At 36.7% G+C, this 19,399-nt stretch overlaps 1 protein-coding gene across 1 annotated transcript in view; it reads left to right on the forward strand.

The window, feature by feature from the left end:
- The first annotated feature begins 1,274 nt into the window (after window positions 1-1,274).
- The window catches only part of TRDN (triadin), a 199,601-nt gene continuing 181,476 nt past the window's right edge, over window positions 1,275-19,399 (forward strand). Inside the window, exons 1-4 of the mRNA XM_075707713.1 lie at window positions 1,275-1,479; window positions 8,656-8,697; window positions 15,413-15,550; window positions 17,437-17,463. Of these exons, the coding sequence (XP_075563828.1) occupies window positions 1,275-1,479; window positions 8,656-8,697; window positions 15,413-15,550; window positions 17,437-17,463 (412 nt within the window). The remainder of the gene's footprint in view (window positions 1,480-8,655; window positions 8,698-15,412; window positions 15,551-17,436; window positions 17,464-19,399) is intronic.

Below are 19,399 nucleotides of genomic sequence, written 5' to 3' on the forward strand. Positions count from 1 at the left end.
TCACCTTCCTTACCTCTGTCACCCTAGAAAGTTGTCAGCTTTATAGGTTGTATCAGCTGTGACAGAAGATAGGTGATCTCAGGGTGAGAAGCAAAGAATGAGCAAACCAGGCATCACCTGATTCCCTGAAATTTCAGATCTCTGTGTGGGCAAGGGTCCCTGAAATCACTTACATTAGTTTAGGAGAGTTGGTATCATCAACCAGACCAGGAACATATGTAACATATCTTTGTATATTTTAATAGTAGTTTACAAGCAGATACTGTAAACTAAGCTAAGTGGAGATACTATGCTCTTCTACTGATTTTGACTATGGAGTTATGAATCTTTTTACTATTGTTATTGTATATACTGGAAAACAAATACCAACCAAGGTTGTTTAGGTTATCACTTTCTTTTGTGAAGAAGAGTGTTTTGAGAATTTGCAGATGTAGTCAGGTTTCAGTTACCACAGTTTTGGTTCATGTCCAGAATTAACATTTCTTAACACCCCAGGAAGAAGTAGATTAAGTGACTACTGTTAACTGTCCATTAAACAGTTAATGTGTGTCAACTGTTGATTTAGCTAATGTATGTACTCACCTCCCTACCACCTTTCTAGTACCAAATGTATGCTTTCTGGAATCAAGTCTGCTTTGGCACTGTAACTCTTGTTTCTTAGGAGTATTTCATTAAGTGAAAAATGCCATAAACAAAGGTATTTAAAAATCAGCTACAAGCCTCTTTGCAACTTGTAAGAATACTGGACATGTAAAACACTTCTGTTTCTGTTAGATGAAATGGAATATATACATTCCTATTGCCATTGATACATGTCCTTGACAGCAGAATTCCAGCCAAACTTCAAGTGGCATAGGCACATTAGCTCCATTACAGTCAGTGGAAGTACACTTAATCAGATCACCTGAGAATCTGGCCTACAGCCCATAACAAGACAGTCCTTTGGAGAGTAATAATATTTTATTCTTTCATCAGTCACTCTCCTAGGTCTGTAGCTATTCATGGCAGACTAAAAAATGTCATATTATAATCGAAAAGGCTGGTCATGGCTATTTCATCATGTTTGCTCCCAAATTAACTTTACTAAAAGTGGCCCCCGTTCAGGAAAAACTCTTTTCAGAAAGCACAAGAGCCTGTCTTTAATAATGCAATATTTACATTTATTTTAAATATTCTGATTACAGAACAATTTCAAAACAACATTAATATTCTTGATTTTTAGGCTCCAAGTGTTACATTCTATTTCCTCTGCTTTGACTATTTGCCTAGGACGTATGTCTACAACCACAACAATAATAGATGGTAAGAACGGATCCGTTCCCTCATCATCAATGAAAGTGGGCAAGAAATCAGTTACGGAAGACCTCGTAACGACGTTCAGCTCACCAGCAGCATGGCTTCTCGTTGTTGCTCTGATTGTTACCTGGTCAGCAGTAGCTATTGTAATGTTCGACTTGGTGGATTACAAAGCCTTTGCAGGTAAAATTCAGCATATTCTGTTTGACATCTTGTATATTAAAATTTAAAAATTTATTAAGGAGTGTGCATTATGTAAATATGCATGTCTCTCACCTTCTTGGAGCCAGCACAGTGTCTCTGCTGAGTTTATCAAGAGAGAGATATTGTGAGAAATGTCAGAACATATTAGTTTACACTTCATACATCTTTATAATTTAAATCTCTCCATTTTGCAGCCCATCCTCATCCTGGAAAATGTGTATGTTGACAGTAATATAATATGCATATGAGCATGTGTATTCAGATTTCTGTTTTGCAATTTCTACATAAACTTATTTAAAAAAAAATCAATTATTAAATCTCATTTTCTGAAATATATTTTAAAATCTTTCATAGTTGCCTTGAGTGTTCTGACATCTGCTTACACAGTTCAATGACAAGAAATATGCAAAAGATCATTTATAAACTCTAACTCTAAATTCATCTTCAAAAAACATAAGCACAGAGGACCAGATTCTTAACATTAGCTAAGTCACACCCTTATCTTCAATAAGACAATAATTCTAGCACATTTTAAAACTGGGCAAACTGACTGAATTTTTAGGGATACATATTGCTTACTGAGAGCAAAGATGAAAATGAAGGTGTGTGCAGTACAAGGACTGTGATTGTGGTTGAGTAATGGGAAGAAAAGAATGGTGACTAGAATTATATCATTGCTACTTGATTTTTATGCCTTGTATCTGGCAATGATATATATGGAAAATAAAATAAAATAATTACCTATGTTTGTAAAGGGGGCATAGTGTTCAGCAAGCCACTTCAGTATCAAAACTTTTGTGAAGTAAACAGTCTATAACGACTGGGAAACGCATAAGTGAAACAGAAAACAAATGACTAGGGTCCTTTGCTTTTTTAAATAAGAACTCCTGCTCTAAAGTTATCACATCTGTCACAATAATTAACTAGGAATTGAAATTCAGAGTTCAGCCTTTTAATTCAAAACAAATTGAGTTGATGTTTCAAAGTTAATTTCCTGGACTTTATTAGTTTACTGATAAATCCATAGATTTTTGTCCTGCTATATATCAATATTGACCCTAAGATTTACTTCAAAAGCTTTTGAGACACAGATAGAGCTTGAAAGAAACCGCCCAATCCTGGATCAATGGATGACAGAGAAGCTTGAAATGTGGAGAAAACATATCACAAACCTCTGTTAAGTTTTGTGCTTCTCATTTGCCCTTGTTTTCAGAAGGAATTCACCTGAGTCACAGAAAGACATAAAGTTCCTTTTGAGCAATCCTGCCAAAACAGACATCAGATTTTAATTTGGACACAACAGACTTAATGCAACAACATAGATGTAAACCAAGAGAGAGAAACCACCATATTCTGCTTTCAATTTTCCATATTAATATTTCAATCAATCAATCAGGTTCTCAATATGTTGTCAATAAGCGGTCAGGAACCAGGGCATAACTCAAGCAAAACTCCTAAACTAAGCGATTCCTGAACTGGCTGTCAGCTCATGCATGCTCAGTATACTAGTCAGGGTAATGTTAAGCAAAGAGAATCTGTATTCGTGCTGGAGACTGAAGGAAACTTTCTAAGCAGATAGAAATCTGATGTTCATATTTTATTGGTTAAATGAGCTTAAACCCCAAAGGTGTTGATGGAAACTGACATTTTCAGATCAGGCTGTAGAAATAAAAAAATGTAAAATTTAATCTGCAAGGTGAGTTTGTATTTTGTGGAGATCTCTGAGAGATGATACTTTAGTATTTTGAGTTCATGAGTTCATTTCTTTTCCTTCCCAAAGATATTTCTGTTCCTAAGTGATTAATTAAGCCAGCATTTAAATCAGGTCTCAACGGTGAAATGTTAAGAGAAGGAACTGCAGTACTCCTTCAGACCAGGATTTATTAGACTGTTTTCTATATTTACATAAATATAACAATGGCTACACAGCTCTTATCATGACCCCTGGGTTTCAACCCCTGAGTTCCTACTCAGTCTGATTCTTCCAGGTGGAACTCACTGATTTATAAAAATTCCATGGAAATAGCTGATGATTTCACATAGGACCACCTGACTGGTGTTATTGATACTGGACTGATTTTCATCCTCTGACAGTCTGGCCCTTTGCCTCCAGTGGAAGTAATGCCATCTTTTCATACTGAAAGTAGAATTTGGAGCATATTTTTATGTGACTCCTTAAATCTAAAACCCAGTGATATTTTCTCTTGTGTTTGACGCTGCTCTTTGAAGAGCCAGAACTGCATAAAAGTAGTGAACAGTTATTTTCAGGACTGTAAGCTTAGTTTTGCAAGCATGATTAAAATTAATTTCCTAGTTTTTAAATGCAAATGAAAGATGCCAAAGAAATTATATTCAATTGTATATTTTTTAATCTATGAAACACAGAACATACAGTGTATTTTTTCCTTAAATAACACTTGCCTTTCATAAGTCAGTGCATTAAATTTCTTTCCATTCCTTTCCCTGAAGTTCCATGAATTTCAAGTTTAGACAGTATGCATAGCATATGAATGAGACAAGCTGGGAGAGCTGAACTCTGTTAGTCTAGGCAAGAGGAAACTGAGGGGTGACCTAAGAGCAGCCTGCAGCCTTCTGAAGGGCAGTTAGAAAAATGACAGATGACAAACAGTCACCAAGATGATGTCCTTGTATCAGGTGATATAACAAGGGGGATATGGCCAGAAATTGCTGCCTGAGAGGCTCATGTTGAACACTGGGGATGAAGAAGTCTTTACAAGGAGCGCGGTGCAGCACTGAAACAGGTTGCTGAGAGGGGCTGCGGATTCTCTGTCCTTGGTAGAGTTCAAGATTAGACCAGGCGGCCATGGCTGGCCATATCCAGTGTTGGCAGCAGTCCCACACTGAGAAGGATTGCACTAGATGAACTCTAGAGATGCCTACTGATCAACATCTCTGTGACTGCAAGATTTCATTAAAGCATCTGTTAGAATCACATAAGGTATTTACAAAGCACCTAGCCAGAGATCTCAGTGGAGACACAAAGATAACTACGGGGCAGATTGTCCCATCCTTGCATATAAAAGGTGGATCTATGGACCTTTGTAGTCAGAATTTCACTCACTCATCCATACAGTTAATCCTGTTGACTTTAGTGCAGGTGTTTCACACTGATTCCTAGTGGGATGACTTAAAAGCATACCATGCACATCTGCAGAGCTAGCCCTTGGCCAGATTTGCAGGAAGCAAGGACCTGTGTTGGGAGAGCTCTGGGAGAGCCAGGTAAAAAGTGCCACACACCTCCACACTGGGGCTGGCTCTGACCTACGGGCTCCCACCAGAGACGTCCACTACGTTTCTGTGCCAGAAATGACCATGTCCATAGCAGAGCTGCTAGTAGTGACTGTACTGCACAGGACTCACTGCAGCAGAAAACAGGAGCGGGTTGACATAGTAAACCAGGATGGGAACTGTGTGGCTGAGGAATATACACAGATTTGCTCCTCCTGATTACACTACAGAACTGCTAGCCTCTGGCCAATAAAGGAAGTGTAATGCCCTAAATTATGAGTTTACCTAGATTACACAGAGATTCATGAAGCTCAGTAGAAACGCAACACATCAACAGAATAGGAAACATTTTAGACTTGAATTCAAGCATTGTTTTCCTATTTCAACAATTAACAATTTTGCTTTCATTATCTTAAAGGCAAATAATTCCAAAAAGACATAAAGTACTAGTATATGTATTTTAGCTCTGTTGTATTCTTTTATCAATATGAACGTCACATTGCCTCTGTGATTACAGGGTGCCAACCCATAGGTTTTGCCTCTTGATTGCTATGGTTTCATGTTCTTTTAGAAGTAAACTATCAAGTTTGGGAATTTTGACAGTTTATATAAGATGAATTTTGTCCCAGAAGTAACTATATGAAAATGAGGTGTTTGGTTTCATCCTAAAATAGATGTGGTAAATTACTTTGGGGGGGGGGGGGGGGGGGGTCTCTATGCAGTATGTGAAAAGCAGCCTTTAGAACTGAAGGAAGCTGAGGGAGGATAACACTTAGGTTTCAGGTAGTTGAAGTTAGATGACATGAATTCAAGCTCCAGTCACAGAAAGATTTAATATAACTTTTATGTAATTTTACACATCCAGAACATGATTACTGTAAGTTCTATAGTACTCTGTGGTATTCAGGAGGTGCTGGCTGTGATATAAAATATTGCAAGAGGGCTCTGTGTTATGGGGTGCATGTGTAAATCTGTGCCTCCTTGGTGGTTATGTGTCAGTTTGTTCAGTGGTTAGAACAGAGATGAGATTTGCAAGTCAGCTTTGGCAGTGGAATTTGAGGAAAGCATGAGCCAAGAATTAGATCAGTGCTGAAATATTTGCCCCTGTTCTATCTACCCAGAAGAAGAAAATTAAATTTTGCAGTGTTTAGCTTTAGTGTGTTATGTGCATTCCTTTGAGGAAAGAAATGAAAGCTTGCATTCCTATCATGCTGCACTGTACAACCACAAACATGACTGAAACATTTCTGATGTGGTATGAAGGTGAAATGCATTACAAAAGGCTGAGATAAGAAACTTTGAATCTCATGCAGTATGTAGCGTGTATGAATATGCAGTAAGCAACATACTGCTTTGGAAGATCTCTTATACGTTCTCAGAATTTTCAGAAATGCAGAAAAAAGATTCATTTTGGTTTGTTGTGTGCTTAGCAACAGTTTGTTATTACTACCATCCTTTGTGTTAGAAAATACACCTTGCTAATTGGCTTCATAATTCATGAATGTATTTCACCCACTTCTTGTACACATAACTGGATTATATATTTTAATTGGTAAATGTAACTAAATAATTTAAGATTATTTTAGTCCTAAAGATTGATTGCCCAGGAATCCACGTTTGCTAATAGGCTAATAAAGTGTTCAGAATTCCCTGCCAGCTCCGTGACCAATTACGGCTAATTAACACCACCCTAATTTCAGCTCCAGAGTGTTCAATATTCAGAGTAAATTGATAGTGATTTAACCAGTCATCTAAAGGCCAGACTAAATCAAACCTAATGAAACCTCACCAAATCTATGAAACCCAAAACTGTCCACAAAATAATCTAAGTGAAAATATAGAACACACACACAGCATGATGAGCTTGCCATTTTATTGTGACTGCTTTCATAGAAGAAAAAATAGCAGGCTCTTTGTTGTGGATAATTCATTTTGCTCAACCATAAAGAGGCTTTTTAGAAACCTGCAGTAAAGGCAGATCTCTGTGGAGGTAATGCCTGTCAATGACAGGAATGGGGAGCAAACATGGCATCAAGGCATGGAGTTCCCAGCTCCACAAGAAGCAGCTGGGATTCCAGTCAGATGTTCTCTTTAGTGCTTTCTTTTTTTTTTTTCCCCCTTTCCCTTTTTAAGTTAATGGCAAAATATCTGGCCAAATTGTTGTGGCTTTTGGCTGGCCCTGGGTAGTCAGGATTATATACCTATTAATATTCTCTAGTAGGGGAAAAAAAAAACAAATAAAAAATTAGGAACAATATATTCACATGAACATCTGTATTTTGGAGAAAAAAGACGCAAGAAGGTAAAGAACAGGACTCCAAACAACTTGTACTGTATAATTGACACACAGACATTTGTTTTCCCAGTCTCCTGCATAATAAAACTGTAAGTTGCAAAATCTGTTAGATGCAGAGTGTTTGTTTTGTCATTCAGAGACGTAGAAGTCGGCAAAACACAGCTATTCTACTGGGTTTCTTTTCTTTCTTTCCTTTTTTTTTTTTTGTGAAATATTTATTATTAGGAATATATACATCCGTTTTCCTCTGGGAATGTTATCACACTGTAGTCATTCTGTTGGGGTCCTGTTTACTGGAAACTTTTAAGGACTGCAAAAAGAAGAGTGTACACTACATTTACTGTTGTACTTTATGACTGTATATCCACCAGTTTTAAAACCGATAATACCTTTGCACTTATTCAGGAAAAAAAATTAACTTCTGACTTACTTTAAAGCACCAGCAAACTTAATGGAACAAATAATTTTGTCTCTTGCTGCAAGAGGTGTTTCATAGTCTCACCAAATTGAAATAATTGGTAAAAGCTTTTCCATTCATGCAAAACTGTAGACAAATCTACAGAACAAAGGAGTGGGATGTAAAAAAAAAGGTGTTGGCTCTCGCTGTCCTCACCTTGGAACTTATCAAAACAGTGCTACAGTCTTTCAAAATACAATTTTTACTGTATTTACAAGTGTCAGTCCAGAGCATAAGTAAACAGCTTATGCATTTCAAAGTTCTCAATGAAATTCTTAACTGAATTATACGGGACTTCCACTAATGTATCCAAAACCTAAAAAATATTTTTTTTTTCACTGTCTTGCATAATGATAAAAACAATTAAAGGGTTTTAAACCCAATTCCAGTTCAAAGAAGGGCTGCCTATGTTTCTCTCTGCAGCAACTTTTACAGCTGAGTTATAAACCCCTAGAAAATGCATTTATGCTGGAAAGAATGACAGTCTGTGAAGTACTGCAGTGCTGCAAGTACTACGTTCATCCCAAATGGTCTAGCATATACAAGATGGTAAATTGTGATAGATCAAACGTCATGAAGTCATGAATTTGAAAATATGAAATTTCAGAAACTGACTCAATGAATAAGGAAGGGTCTAAGAAGATAAATCTTACATGCTTAAATGCCCTTCATGGGATACAAAACACAAACTAAATTTCTGGCCCATAATGGTATCTGTGAAATTTCTAATTTTAAACAAACAAACAAAACCAGTAATTCATTGCCATAACAATTGCAGTAATGTAACTCTGGTTATTTGCTGTTGAAGAAATGGAAATAATTCAACTAGAATCAACTATATGTAATGTATTCTTTTCAGCAATAGAATATGTTTGTAACTTGTGAAAATACCTGTGCCTTATTTAACCACGTCTTTACATTGCTCTGATTCGTACTGTATTATCTTGCATCTACAGCGTATTGTTTTTCTTTTTAATGAACTCCAATTTCTGCTTCATAACAGCAGCCCCCAGAGATGATATAACTCCTCACTTCACTCTGTAACTGCTTCCTTTAGTCAAACGACAGCTGAGGATGTTCATTATTGCTAACGGTGTTTCTTCCTTTTTTTTATTGGCCTTTCTGGGGTTCATCCTGTTACCATCCGCTATAGCCACCTATTCACAACATTGCGATGATCCCTGTTTACCACCTGGTAAAGACGTTCTGCCTGCAGTGTTCTGAATACGCGTGTGTGCGTGCGGGCTGCTGACTGGCGATAACAAAGCATGGGCACGAGCAGAGTGCCAGGACGCGGCAGCACTGCTTCTCTGCTAACCCCAAATCTGGCTGGCTGGGGCTGCAAAGTTCATTGCAATAGCCTCCTCCAGATTCGCACATAATACTTGCAAGAGATCTGTCAGCTAAGAGACGCCCTCAGCCAGGAGATTCCCAGAAAATGGTGACGAGCTGAAAGATACTCATTTTACCCTCATAAATGCCCTTTAAAAATGCCATGGTACAATTATTTAACAGCACTGCCTTTTTAATCTGAAGTTAAGATCTGTGTTCTTAGAGAATTGAATCCTTAGAGTAAGAAAAAATAAAGCTTTACATTATTTTAGATAAAATGTCTGGCTGTTTCAGAAAACACCACCTAATTAGGGTCTGATCCATCAAATCAGAAGCCTTTCAGCTGATATCAAATCAAGTCATATTAATTACATGTAAAGCCCATCCTAAATCTAAATTCCTGACCACGTGTATGGCTATATCAAAAGTACCTGAAATTACCTGATACTTTGTGACACTTTGTGAATTTCTTTCTAAATTTTGGCAATTCTAGTTATTGGTAGCTAGATTCTAGTTATAATTGCTTTGTTCTCATTTTGGGTAAAAAGCATTTGTCCACTTTCAGGTGAGGTTTTCTCTATGGAATTGACCTCAATATAATTATCTAAGGCTGATATTAGAAAGAAACAGGGAAGATTTATACAGACTGTAGTCTTCATATTTACAATTTAAGTACCTATGAAATGGAAATTACTGGGTAATGTTGTCTGAGTTTTCTTTGGCATTGTTTTTATGCTTACAATTCAATATACTTATAATTCAAAATTAAATTGTTATTTTTATGCTTATCATTCAATGATACCCAGCAGAGTTTGTCCTGAACCTTAGTGCTGTAAGCATGACAAAAATGTTAGTCTATGAACTAGGAAGATAAGACCTAAGGACACCTATGCTGATGAACTGGAATATTAATAATGGAAGACTTTATTGAGTTTTATATGTTAGATACTATTCAGAAGATCACAGCGTAGAAAAAAACTACTGCTACTAATAACAAACCTTAAAAATATATAAACTTTCATATTAAAATACAGGTCTCTATTTCTAAGAGAATATTTTACTAAAACTAGGATATGTTTTATTATCACAAACTAGTGCTAGGCTTTTGTATTTTATCAAACATGACAGAAATTCTCTGTCTTCATCAGCTGTACTTGTCAGTATCAATGAATTAGATTATATCTCATAGATCAATCTTTACACCAGCTAATTACCATCATCTGTAATTTAATTGCATTCAATTCACTGGAGTCAAAAATATGTAATTGATGAAAACCCAACAATTATTAAGTAATTCACTGCAATTTGTTTAAAAAAACCCTTTAACACAGGTTGAACTCTGAGTATATATTTAACTATTTGACAAGCAAAAAAGATTGATAGGAGACTACATACCTGGCACAGTTATTAAGACTGGAATAATGACTGAAGTGATTTGCACAGATAAATCAATTAGTCACTTTTTGTTGTGCATTTCACAGGAATAAATGACACAGACCATGAAACATAACCAGATTTGCTCAAGGTGCTACAAGAAATCATACCATGTGATTAATTAATTCCTATTTCCAAAAGACCCTGTTTAAGGACCCATTATCAGTCCTGATGAAAAAAAGGTTTCTTCTGTTTGCAAAATGCCACGATTTTGCTGCAGTTGAAGTGACTTTGTCACTTTATGAAAATTATCTTGTGTCCCAAGAACGTGCCTAATGCTGATTGAAGGACTTTGGAAGTCTGTTATTGGTTGATTTCAAAGAGTTGTGTTAAGTGTGAGTTATTAATTATCATTAAAGGTACAAATTCTATTTTCAGATCAATTGGAGTAAAAATTGTGAGCCAAGGAGAGTTCAAAGCTGAAGAAATTAGTCTGTCATAATTCTGGTTCTCACATTTTCAATCAAATTACTGTTTCTGTACCAATAATGTTGGAGAACTACAAAGAATTGTAGCAGTTTAATTTTGATGTAATGATAATGAAAGCCAGTTTCAAAACACATAGGAAGTTTTCAGAAGTATTTAATACCTACAACACATATGAAATTATTGCTTAAAGAATTATTTTAACCAAATTTGCATATCTTTAGTAAAGAAAATCCAAACAAGCTTCCAAATTTTCTTGCAGGTATCTAAAACAGGTAATGAACATTCCCCATCCAAATTCAGTTGAGTTTTTCTACAATAATGTTTTGTTGAAAGGTAGTACACAAAGCCCTTCAGTTTGACTGGGATTCTTTCTCTGTCAGCTTTTACTCTTCCAAATTTCAGCATTTGCCAGAAAGTTCTGGAATTAAAATTTTGAAGTTCCCACTGAAAAAAAAAAAAAAGGCAAAACTATTAATTATTCTCATAGCAGTGAAAGTGCCAGCACAAGTAGAGCTGAACTTCTACCAAACTGAAAAACATCTCTTATACTGAACCAAGTAATAAAATGTCATGACAAGACAAAATGTTATAGCAGAGCACTGTTGGTGGTACCAATGCTGTTTTGGAATGCAAGTAATTTATCAAGGTGAATAGTTGTGTTGACCTGGAATTAATTATGAATGTAAAGTTACATATCTAAGTGCTTAGCCAAAGTGTACAATGACAAGAAGGATTTAAATATGAAACAGCACCACTAATAAGGATCCATGTCACATACCTCAGTCATATGAAAATAAGATGTCATGTCCATGCTAATTTTTCCGGCTTCCTTTCCTTCCTAGTCAATGAAAAGGGATGGGCATCTTTGGAAATTAATTCATATAACCCTAAAAAAGATGTCAGAGGAAGGCAAAAAGTTGCCTTCTGAAGGTCACAATACATTTTTCTGTATTGGCTTTTGAGGAAATCTAGAAACGTCCAGGGATTCAACACCTGGCTTTCAGGTGCATTTGGCTAGATAGGATAATCTGAACTTAAGCTTTGATTAAATGAAATTCCATGCTGTCAACACAAAGTCTTCAATATTAATTGCATGTTTTGTCCCTGAGCTTAACCTGCTGAGTAATGCTTCACTTCCTTTCCCCTCCTTCCTCCCTTGACAGACTTTTAGTATTCTACTACATTATCTAAGAGGAACAATTGGCTCAGTCCCTGTTTACAAGTTCAGCAAAAGGTAGAACTTCACAGCCTATATCTATCTGAGAAATACTCTGTATTCATAAAGGCTCTTTAGAGTTTAAATTCAAGATCCTGCCCCTGCTAATCCCAGAACAGTAGATGATCGAGGATATATGATATATGATATATTAATTATAGTTTATAGTTACAAATTATATATTGCATACTATATAACATATGCTAGCAAGAGAAGTATATTGTGAGCTTAGTTTTAAAATCATTTGTATTCTAAGGTCTGCCATGAAATGAAAAGTCAGACAGAGAACAGCTAATCCAGTCTGAATATGTTGAATCCAAGACTATTCTAAAAAAAAATCATCATACTGTACCCTTGCTGGACATCTGTAAATAAACGAAAAATCTAAATTACATAAAAATATCAAGCTCAGACTTTGTTATGAAAATCTGCATTCTCTCAGCTTCACTCTTGAAGCAAGAGTATGCAAACCCTCTGGAAATGGTTATCTTTCTTTGCATGTGTGTGAGGCAAATGGCATCTTTCTCTCTACTTGTTACCCCCTGAATTTTCTTTGTTTCTTGTGTGTTTTGTTCTACTAGGGAAAGAACCTGCTATTGTCAAAGTTGTGGGGAGAGCTAAAAGCATGGATTTGATCAGTAGTAATTTTCGCTTCAGCCTTACCTGGTGTGGTGTTCTTAAGCATTTTAGGACACATCATTACTGTTAGCACTACTTTTTAAAAATGTAGGAAATACAACAAAAGCTAACCAGATTTATGCACAAGGAGACAACTTTCCAGGCCTGTGTCACTTGCAACAGACCACAAGTGGATCTCACAGTGTCCATTTGTATACAAAATTTAATTTTGCAAATACCACTAAAGTATCCTCTACACAGCCCCAAACTGATTTTTCTAAACTTTTTGTGTTAAAAAGGATTTGCAACTTGGGCCTGTTAGTGTAGGTGTGACTGGAGAGTTTTGCCTCCAGACACTTACAATTTCTAATCCCTTTACATAGTTTGCTATGAAGATGTTAAGAATTAAAGACCAGGATATGACTTTGAGGACTCTGATTCATCAGCAAAGATGGCTTGCCTTGGGGTGGTTGGAATAATTTCCTCTGCTCTTGATCTTGTTCTTCTCTGAGCATTTCCCTTGCCTGCCCAGGGGGACAGCTCTGCTACCTGTGAAGCAGTTCTTGAACTGCTAGTTGACAGAGCGGTATATTAAAATAAATTGACACCAATTCTTGTTTAGTTTACAGCTGTAGTCCCTGCGGCTGTAAAAGCCTCTGGCTGTAAAAGCAACGAAGTCATCCCTAAGCAACCAGTGGGTAAAGGGTAGGTGGATAGCCAGAGTGGAAATCAAGGCAGCTGTTCAAAGTTAAACCACCCCTGCTTGTGAATCAAAAAATTGAGTTATGCTAGACCCCTCTGGCCATGCCCATTCTATTAGTCCACTTGGACTCCTTAGAACCTCTAGATTAGAATAAAGTGCAAATGACATCAGGGGTCAGGTTGCAGATTTCTTTTTAATAGCCTAAATATAGGTATACATTCTCCTGGTAAACACTTGAAAAAAGCATTTGTGGCAAATCAGTTGAAAAAATAAAAGCTCTACGTCTCAATGCATGAGGCCAATGAAAATAAATAAATACCTTAGGATAAGCAAAGTAAACATTCCCCATTATACTACTCAATCTTGTCTGAATACATTAGTGCACACAATAGTACACTAAATGAAGAGATCATGCATATTTCTTTGCAATTATGTCATTTCATCATGGTACATGATTCATTTATTTGATGTGTCTGACTGTTCAGTAGCATATATCTATATAACACAATCTTCAAAAAAACATTAACCAAAATATTTCTTCCATCTACATTATTAATAATCAGATGCAAAACAGTAGAAAATCACCCTGGTCTTTTTCGTTTCAGATTAATTAATTAGAAATAAAAGGAATTATTTAGTGATACAGCTATATTTCAAGTAAAGTTACTTGTATATTTCATTACAGCACTTTTAGAAAATAACTGTTCATACTGCTGCCATCAAAGAAGTTGCTTCGAGCCTGCACTTTGCCTGTCTTTGTAACCTGCAAGTCCATGTGAGACTACTTCTGATTACTGCTAAGATTTGGCTTGTGAGTCAGAACACTGCAACCAGAAGTAGTTCTGAAAAGACTTGTATTTAACTTCCTACTAAAATATTTGCATACAGAAAGATAGTGATGAACAGAGATACGGTTCCCATCTTGATACTATTAAATTCAGTGTATATTTTTCCATTGAAACTCCTAGGAACAAGACTAGGCCAACAACTCCAATCATATTTGTGACCTACCTTCAATTGTCTATATTTGTAGGAAACCTTCTCACAGATAGGGCAATCGTTCGGTCTGCCATTTCAAGTACAGTGGACACTAACATGGACTGAATGAGAGTCGCCCCTCTTCCTAAGCAGTGTTTGGTACCGATTTCAAGAAAATAAAAGTTTGCTGGACAGAAAGGTTAGAAGAAATACTCGTGTCAGAGGCTGGAAAGTTCCTCTGAAATACTATGTCAGCATAAACAGAGTAGGAAGAAATCTGATGGACTCACAAGTGGAAAAGCCTTTAAGGACATGCTTGCATTGCCCACTGATGGTTGCTCTCCCTGGGTGTGGGTGCAGTGGGGAGCAGGACCCTCACTCCAATTAGAGGTCCCAGGAAGGTGGAGCACTTTTAGCTGCACAGCTTCCTTGTTCGCCAGCTTACCTGCCTACAGGAGCAGTAAGGCAAGAACTAATTAAGTACGCAGATGTGCACGAATGTACGTGAAAGAAGCTCTAGAAAAGTTGTAAGAGAAGAACCAGATACGCAGGAGTACATGTTTGAAAGTAGCCGTCTCTGTGTCACAGTTTGGACTTTGCATTCCCCTTCACTCTGGACTCAGGTTTATTTTGGTCCAAGTATACAGAGCTTGCTTCTTCCCATCTTTTACATGTGCTCCATGGCAATGATATAACCTGACTCAGCAATTTCCTCAGCCAGGACTTGCATAAAGGAGGGGGCTCAAGGGGACATGTGACATGAGGAGTGGGACACAGATGGCCATCAAGAGGCAGAGGGTCTGGGCCAGAAAAAAAAACTAGGCGGAAAGGAAGAGATAATCTAAAAGGATGAATATTAGGTAGAATCAGATCTATATTTATCCTTTGCTCAGCCAAGCCTCAGAAGAAGAGCCAGAACTTGGAGTGCAGTATCAGATGAAATTATCATGTCCCAAATTATTATGTCCTGAATCACTTTATGAACAGCAAATACAGTAGGATACAGTTTATACCAGTCTTGCACAGGAAGGAGAGCTGTCCTCAGACCCTTGAATAATAAAAATTAACATTCACAACCTTTGTTTCTGTTAAAGGAGGTAGCATAATTAGTCCTGTATAAAATAAAGATTAACTTTAATCACTGAAGGAGTATTTTTTTTTTTTTTTTCAAAATGCTTTTGTTTTAAACTCTGCACTCAGGAAGATCTGTTAACAAGCTCAGCACAGAACCACTGAGAATCATTCATGAGACATTGGAAGAATCCACTGATTGGCTTTATGGCTTTATTTCTTTACTGTCTGACATCGTATGGAGTGATGATGATGACAGTGATGAAGGTATTTGTAATGTAAAGACTTCTGCAACTGCTCTAACTGCTGGTTTACATGCATTATTTTGGCTTACTCAGCTTTTAACCTCACATAGAAGAAGGTCAAACAAAATGAAAAGTGAACGTTGCTGTTAATAAAGCATCTACTGGCTATTCCAATCAGTAAATTGGTCTCTTTGTTAGCTTTCATCTCGTGTTTAATGTACCATTACAGAAAAGCTGTCAGAATTAAATATTACCATTAGTACATCTTGAAGTAAAGAACACTAATTTATACAAGACTTCAAAGCCACAACCAAAATATGCATCAGGATATTGCTTCAGAGAATGGCAATAGCTATTTCCTTTTAATCAGCAAGAATCTAAGGAACCCCAGTAAATATATGATAGACCAAGAAACTTAGAACTTTTTTATTTGATATATTGGTGACAGGACAATATATTGAAACAAAAAGAAAAGGAAGGAAAAAAATAGCATTTTGACTGAACTAAGGGGATTTTGGATAGCATATTGCAAATAAGTCAGTTTACTAGAAATTATGGTTCTGCCATTATAGTAACATTCTTCACCTGACTGACATCATCTGCTAAATGAAAGTAAATTGCTAACATTTCAAGTTTGGAAATAACTATCCTTCTGTTATAAAAAAAGTAGTTCCCTGGTATGAGCAGAGCAGTAGATCATCATGTCACATCGTATTGGTCATTTTGACAAGCGATGAGTGTAGGAGTGACATCTTCATTTCACGGTAGTTTATTTTATATTCTATTTGGCTGTACCAGAATATAATTAAAAAGCAACATGTACTGAAACTGACTTCTACTTGTTTGTTCAGAAACTTGAGATATCATCAAATTTCTACCTTTTAAATGTGTGCATGAGCTTTCTATATTAGCACCATATATAAATACTAATAGATAGGCTGCTACATGTGAGTCTGTGAACTGGGCATCCTATTCTGAGATACGATTTACAACTAGCAAAAAGCCTATCTCTCATATGGTTGAGAAACAGAAAAGGTGAAATATGGAGAGCTTGCTAAAATTTGAAAAGTGTTCATTTCTACCATTTCATAGCTCCCAAAACACCCACAAGCTTTCAAATACTGTGGACAAGTGTTAATGCAAGTAGGAAAGGTCATAAAATACCTGACATACAAAAATTCAACATCTGAATGCTCACTAAGAAGTCTTTAGAAATCTCAGTCCCAGTCTTTGGCCCAAGTGGAATTTCATCAATACCTACTAGGAGTGTGAAAAGGCAGTAGGCAACTTACTGCGTGGTATCATAAAAAGTAAATGCATGTGAACTCACTGCCCATTGAGTGCTGCTGGCAGTGCAGCTGAGGCTGTGCATTTGCCACAGTCGTCCAGGCTCAATCCTTTAAATTCCATGTCCCACATGGAGGTGGAGTGACACACTGCAGCAGTCAAATGCTCATAGTTCCACTGAAACTGAGTATGTTTTGTCCTGGATTTCACTGGAAGTGTTGCTAGATTTACAGCCTTGCTAACCTGCATATGCATTTTATTATTTGGAGCTAAAATGGAACCGCTGGGCCTTTCCTTACAACATGGAAACATGCATAAAATCAAGCAAATTGTAAATTGTAGTCACAAGTTAACATTTGGAAGCAGAAACATGGATTTGAACGTTTCCTTGGTTACTACTGCACATTGAATTTATCTATCCCAGACCCAGGAAAACCTCTATGGTAAGAGAGATGTGTTATAAAAAATCCAAAATCTCAGAATAGAGTGCTTGCCATTTAGCATATAAAGAATAGATTTTTTTTGTTTTAAATTAAAATGAGCCAACATGAGAAAAATATGATTTTTTTTTTTTTAGTATGATATCTTTTCTCTGACATTTGTTCTTTTCTCTTGGTTTAGGTGAAGTGGAACCTTCCCTGAAAAAAGGTTGGTCACTTGCCTTACTATAGAGGGCAAATGTTTTGCAGCTGGTTTAAAAATTAACTAGTATATCTGTGATATAGAGTCTGTCATTAGTTACATGTCAGTCTACTAATGATGTAAGTTGTTCTTAACAAAATCATTAAATAAGAAACTTGAATAATAATACTTGCTGTACTGTTTGCTGCTCTGTGAGAATTCTTGACTGTTTCATTATTATCCAGAAAATCTGAAACATGTTAACAAAAACCCATTAGAATTAAGAAATAATATTATCTGTACCCTTGCTCTGTATGTAGGACTCCTATTAATGCCAATATGAGTTACACGTATGTCTGGATAAAAACAATATTTAGAAATAATAATATAGAAAGAATATTCAGTGAGAAATAATGGTGAGGTGTTGTAAAAGCGTTTTACCTTGTGCCAACTCAGAGCCCTAAAATAAGGACTACTTCTGAATCTTGTGAAAAAAATTATAGTTATCATTGAATTTTTAGAGCAGACAAATGAAGCAAGTAGGATTTATAATATAAATCTTTTCAGACATGAAAATTGTTATGCTGAAACACAAAACTTAAGTTCAACTTCTATTAAATCAAAATGAAAATGTATTAGAAGGCTTGAGATATCAGTGATAGGATGTAAACCTTTTCAAAACTAGGGTGTGTTTTTTTTCTCCAAATTGAGCACAGCTTGATAATAACAAGATGTGTAACCAGCCCTATGTGATCTGAATTTGACATCCATCAAAATGTCAATAGGTAAATGCCCATACTGAAGAATCTATTACCCCAGCTCGTGCTGAGATTACAATCTGGTTTTCTCTGAAACTAATTGGAACTGGATCAGGCTTCTATTTAATTATGTATTTTGTCAGTCTCAATAGGACATCCAAGGAATGAATAGGCTTGAAGACCAGGACCATTCATCTTTCTATGGATGATCCTTCATGTTAGGACTGAAGAACAATTATAGACAGTGTAGGAAAATGTTCCATCTCTTCACTCCATTGGCAAGAATCTCAAAAGGGCTCAGCATCGCCCTGTCTCTTCTCCCAAAGAGAGAAATGCATTGTCAGTTTTACAGTGGGTGCAAAGAGTCTGAAGGTTGTAGCACATTGCTGGCAGAGAAACTGACTACATGGGCAGAAGGTGTCTACTCACCATGGGCCAGTGTAGTGGACCAGGTTGGGAGTACTGTGGAGGTACTTCACTGCTGGGAAGGCTTAATCCATAAAAACGTTATGGACAACACCATGCTCAACATTGCAACTTTGGAAATCGGTGACATACACATGCCTTACACTTTGCATTGGGACGCTAGGTTGTAGAAATAGAATTCAGAGAAGCCTTCATAATAAACTGGAAGCTGCTTAAATTAGTCAGTTGGAAGGGATGAGATGATTGATTGGACCTAAAAGTCCTCCATCCAAGGAGCTGAGTATCTGACTGCCAGCTTGAAATATTTTTCTCAGTATTCAGAGCTCACAACCCTGCTCTGGAGATAAATGCCTGAGAAAGTCTTCTATCTTTAGGGTGAAGGAAATAGACAAGGAGCTGATGATTCCTCTGGAGCTGGTATCTTACAGGATAACTCATACACACAGATGTGAAAGGGCCTAAATTCAAACACGCTTCATCTGCCTGAGCTATAAAACAGATTTTGAATGGGGTTTTCCACTCCCTGGATGTGTGCTCAACATCTTTCCCTCCATCTTTCAGAGGATAAGGAGTCCCATCCTTGTCTCCCTGCAACAAGCTGTTTCTTGACTAGGACTGATGAAGAGAGTGGTCTAAGACCCTTTTTGCTTATAGCCGTAAGTTTTCACATAGCAATATTCTCAGATAACTTGTTACCATCTCCAGATGACTGGAGGTCTCCATTTCATCCTGGCAGCTAGGATCTGGCCTTGGTTATACTTGATTTGTCACCTCTTTTT

This window comes from Pelecanus crispus, chromosome 3 (assembly GCF_030463565.1).
Source record: "Pelecanus crispus isolate bPelCri1 chromosome 3, bPelCri1.pri, whole genome shotgun sequence".
In the NCBI taxonomy this organism is placed as follows: Eukaryota; Metazoa; Chordata; class Aves; order Pelecaniformes; family Pelecanidae; genus Pelecanus; species Pelecanus crispus.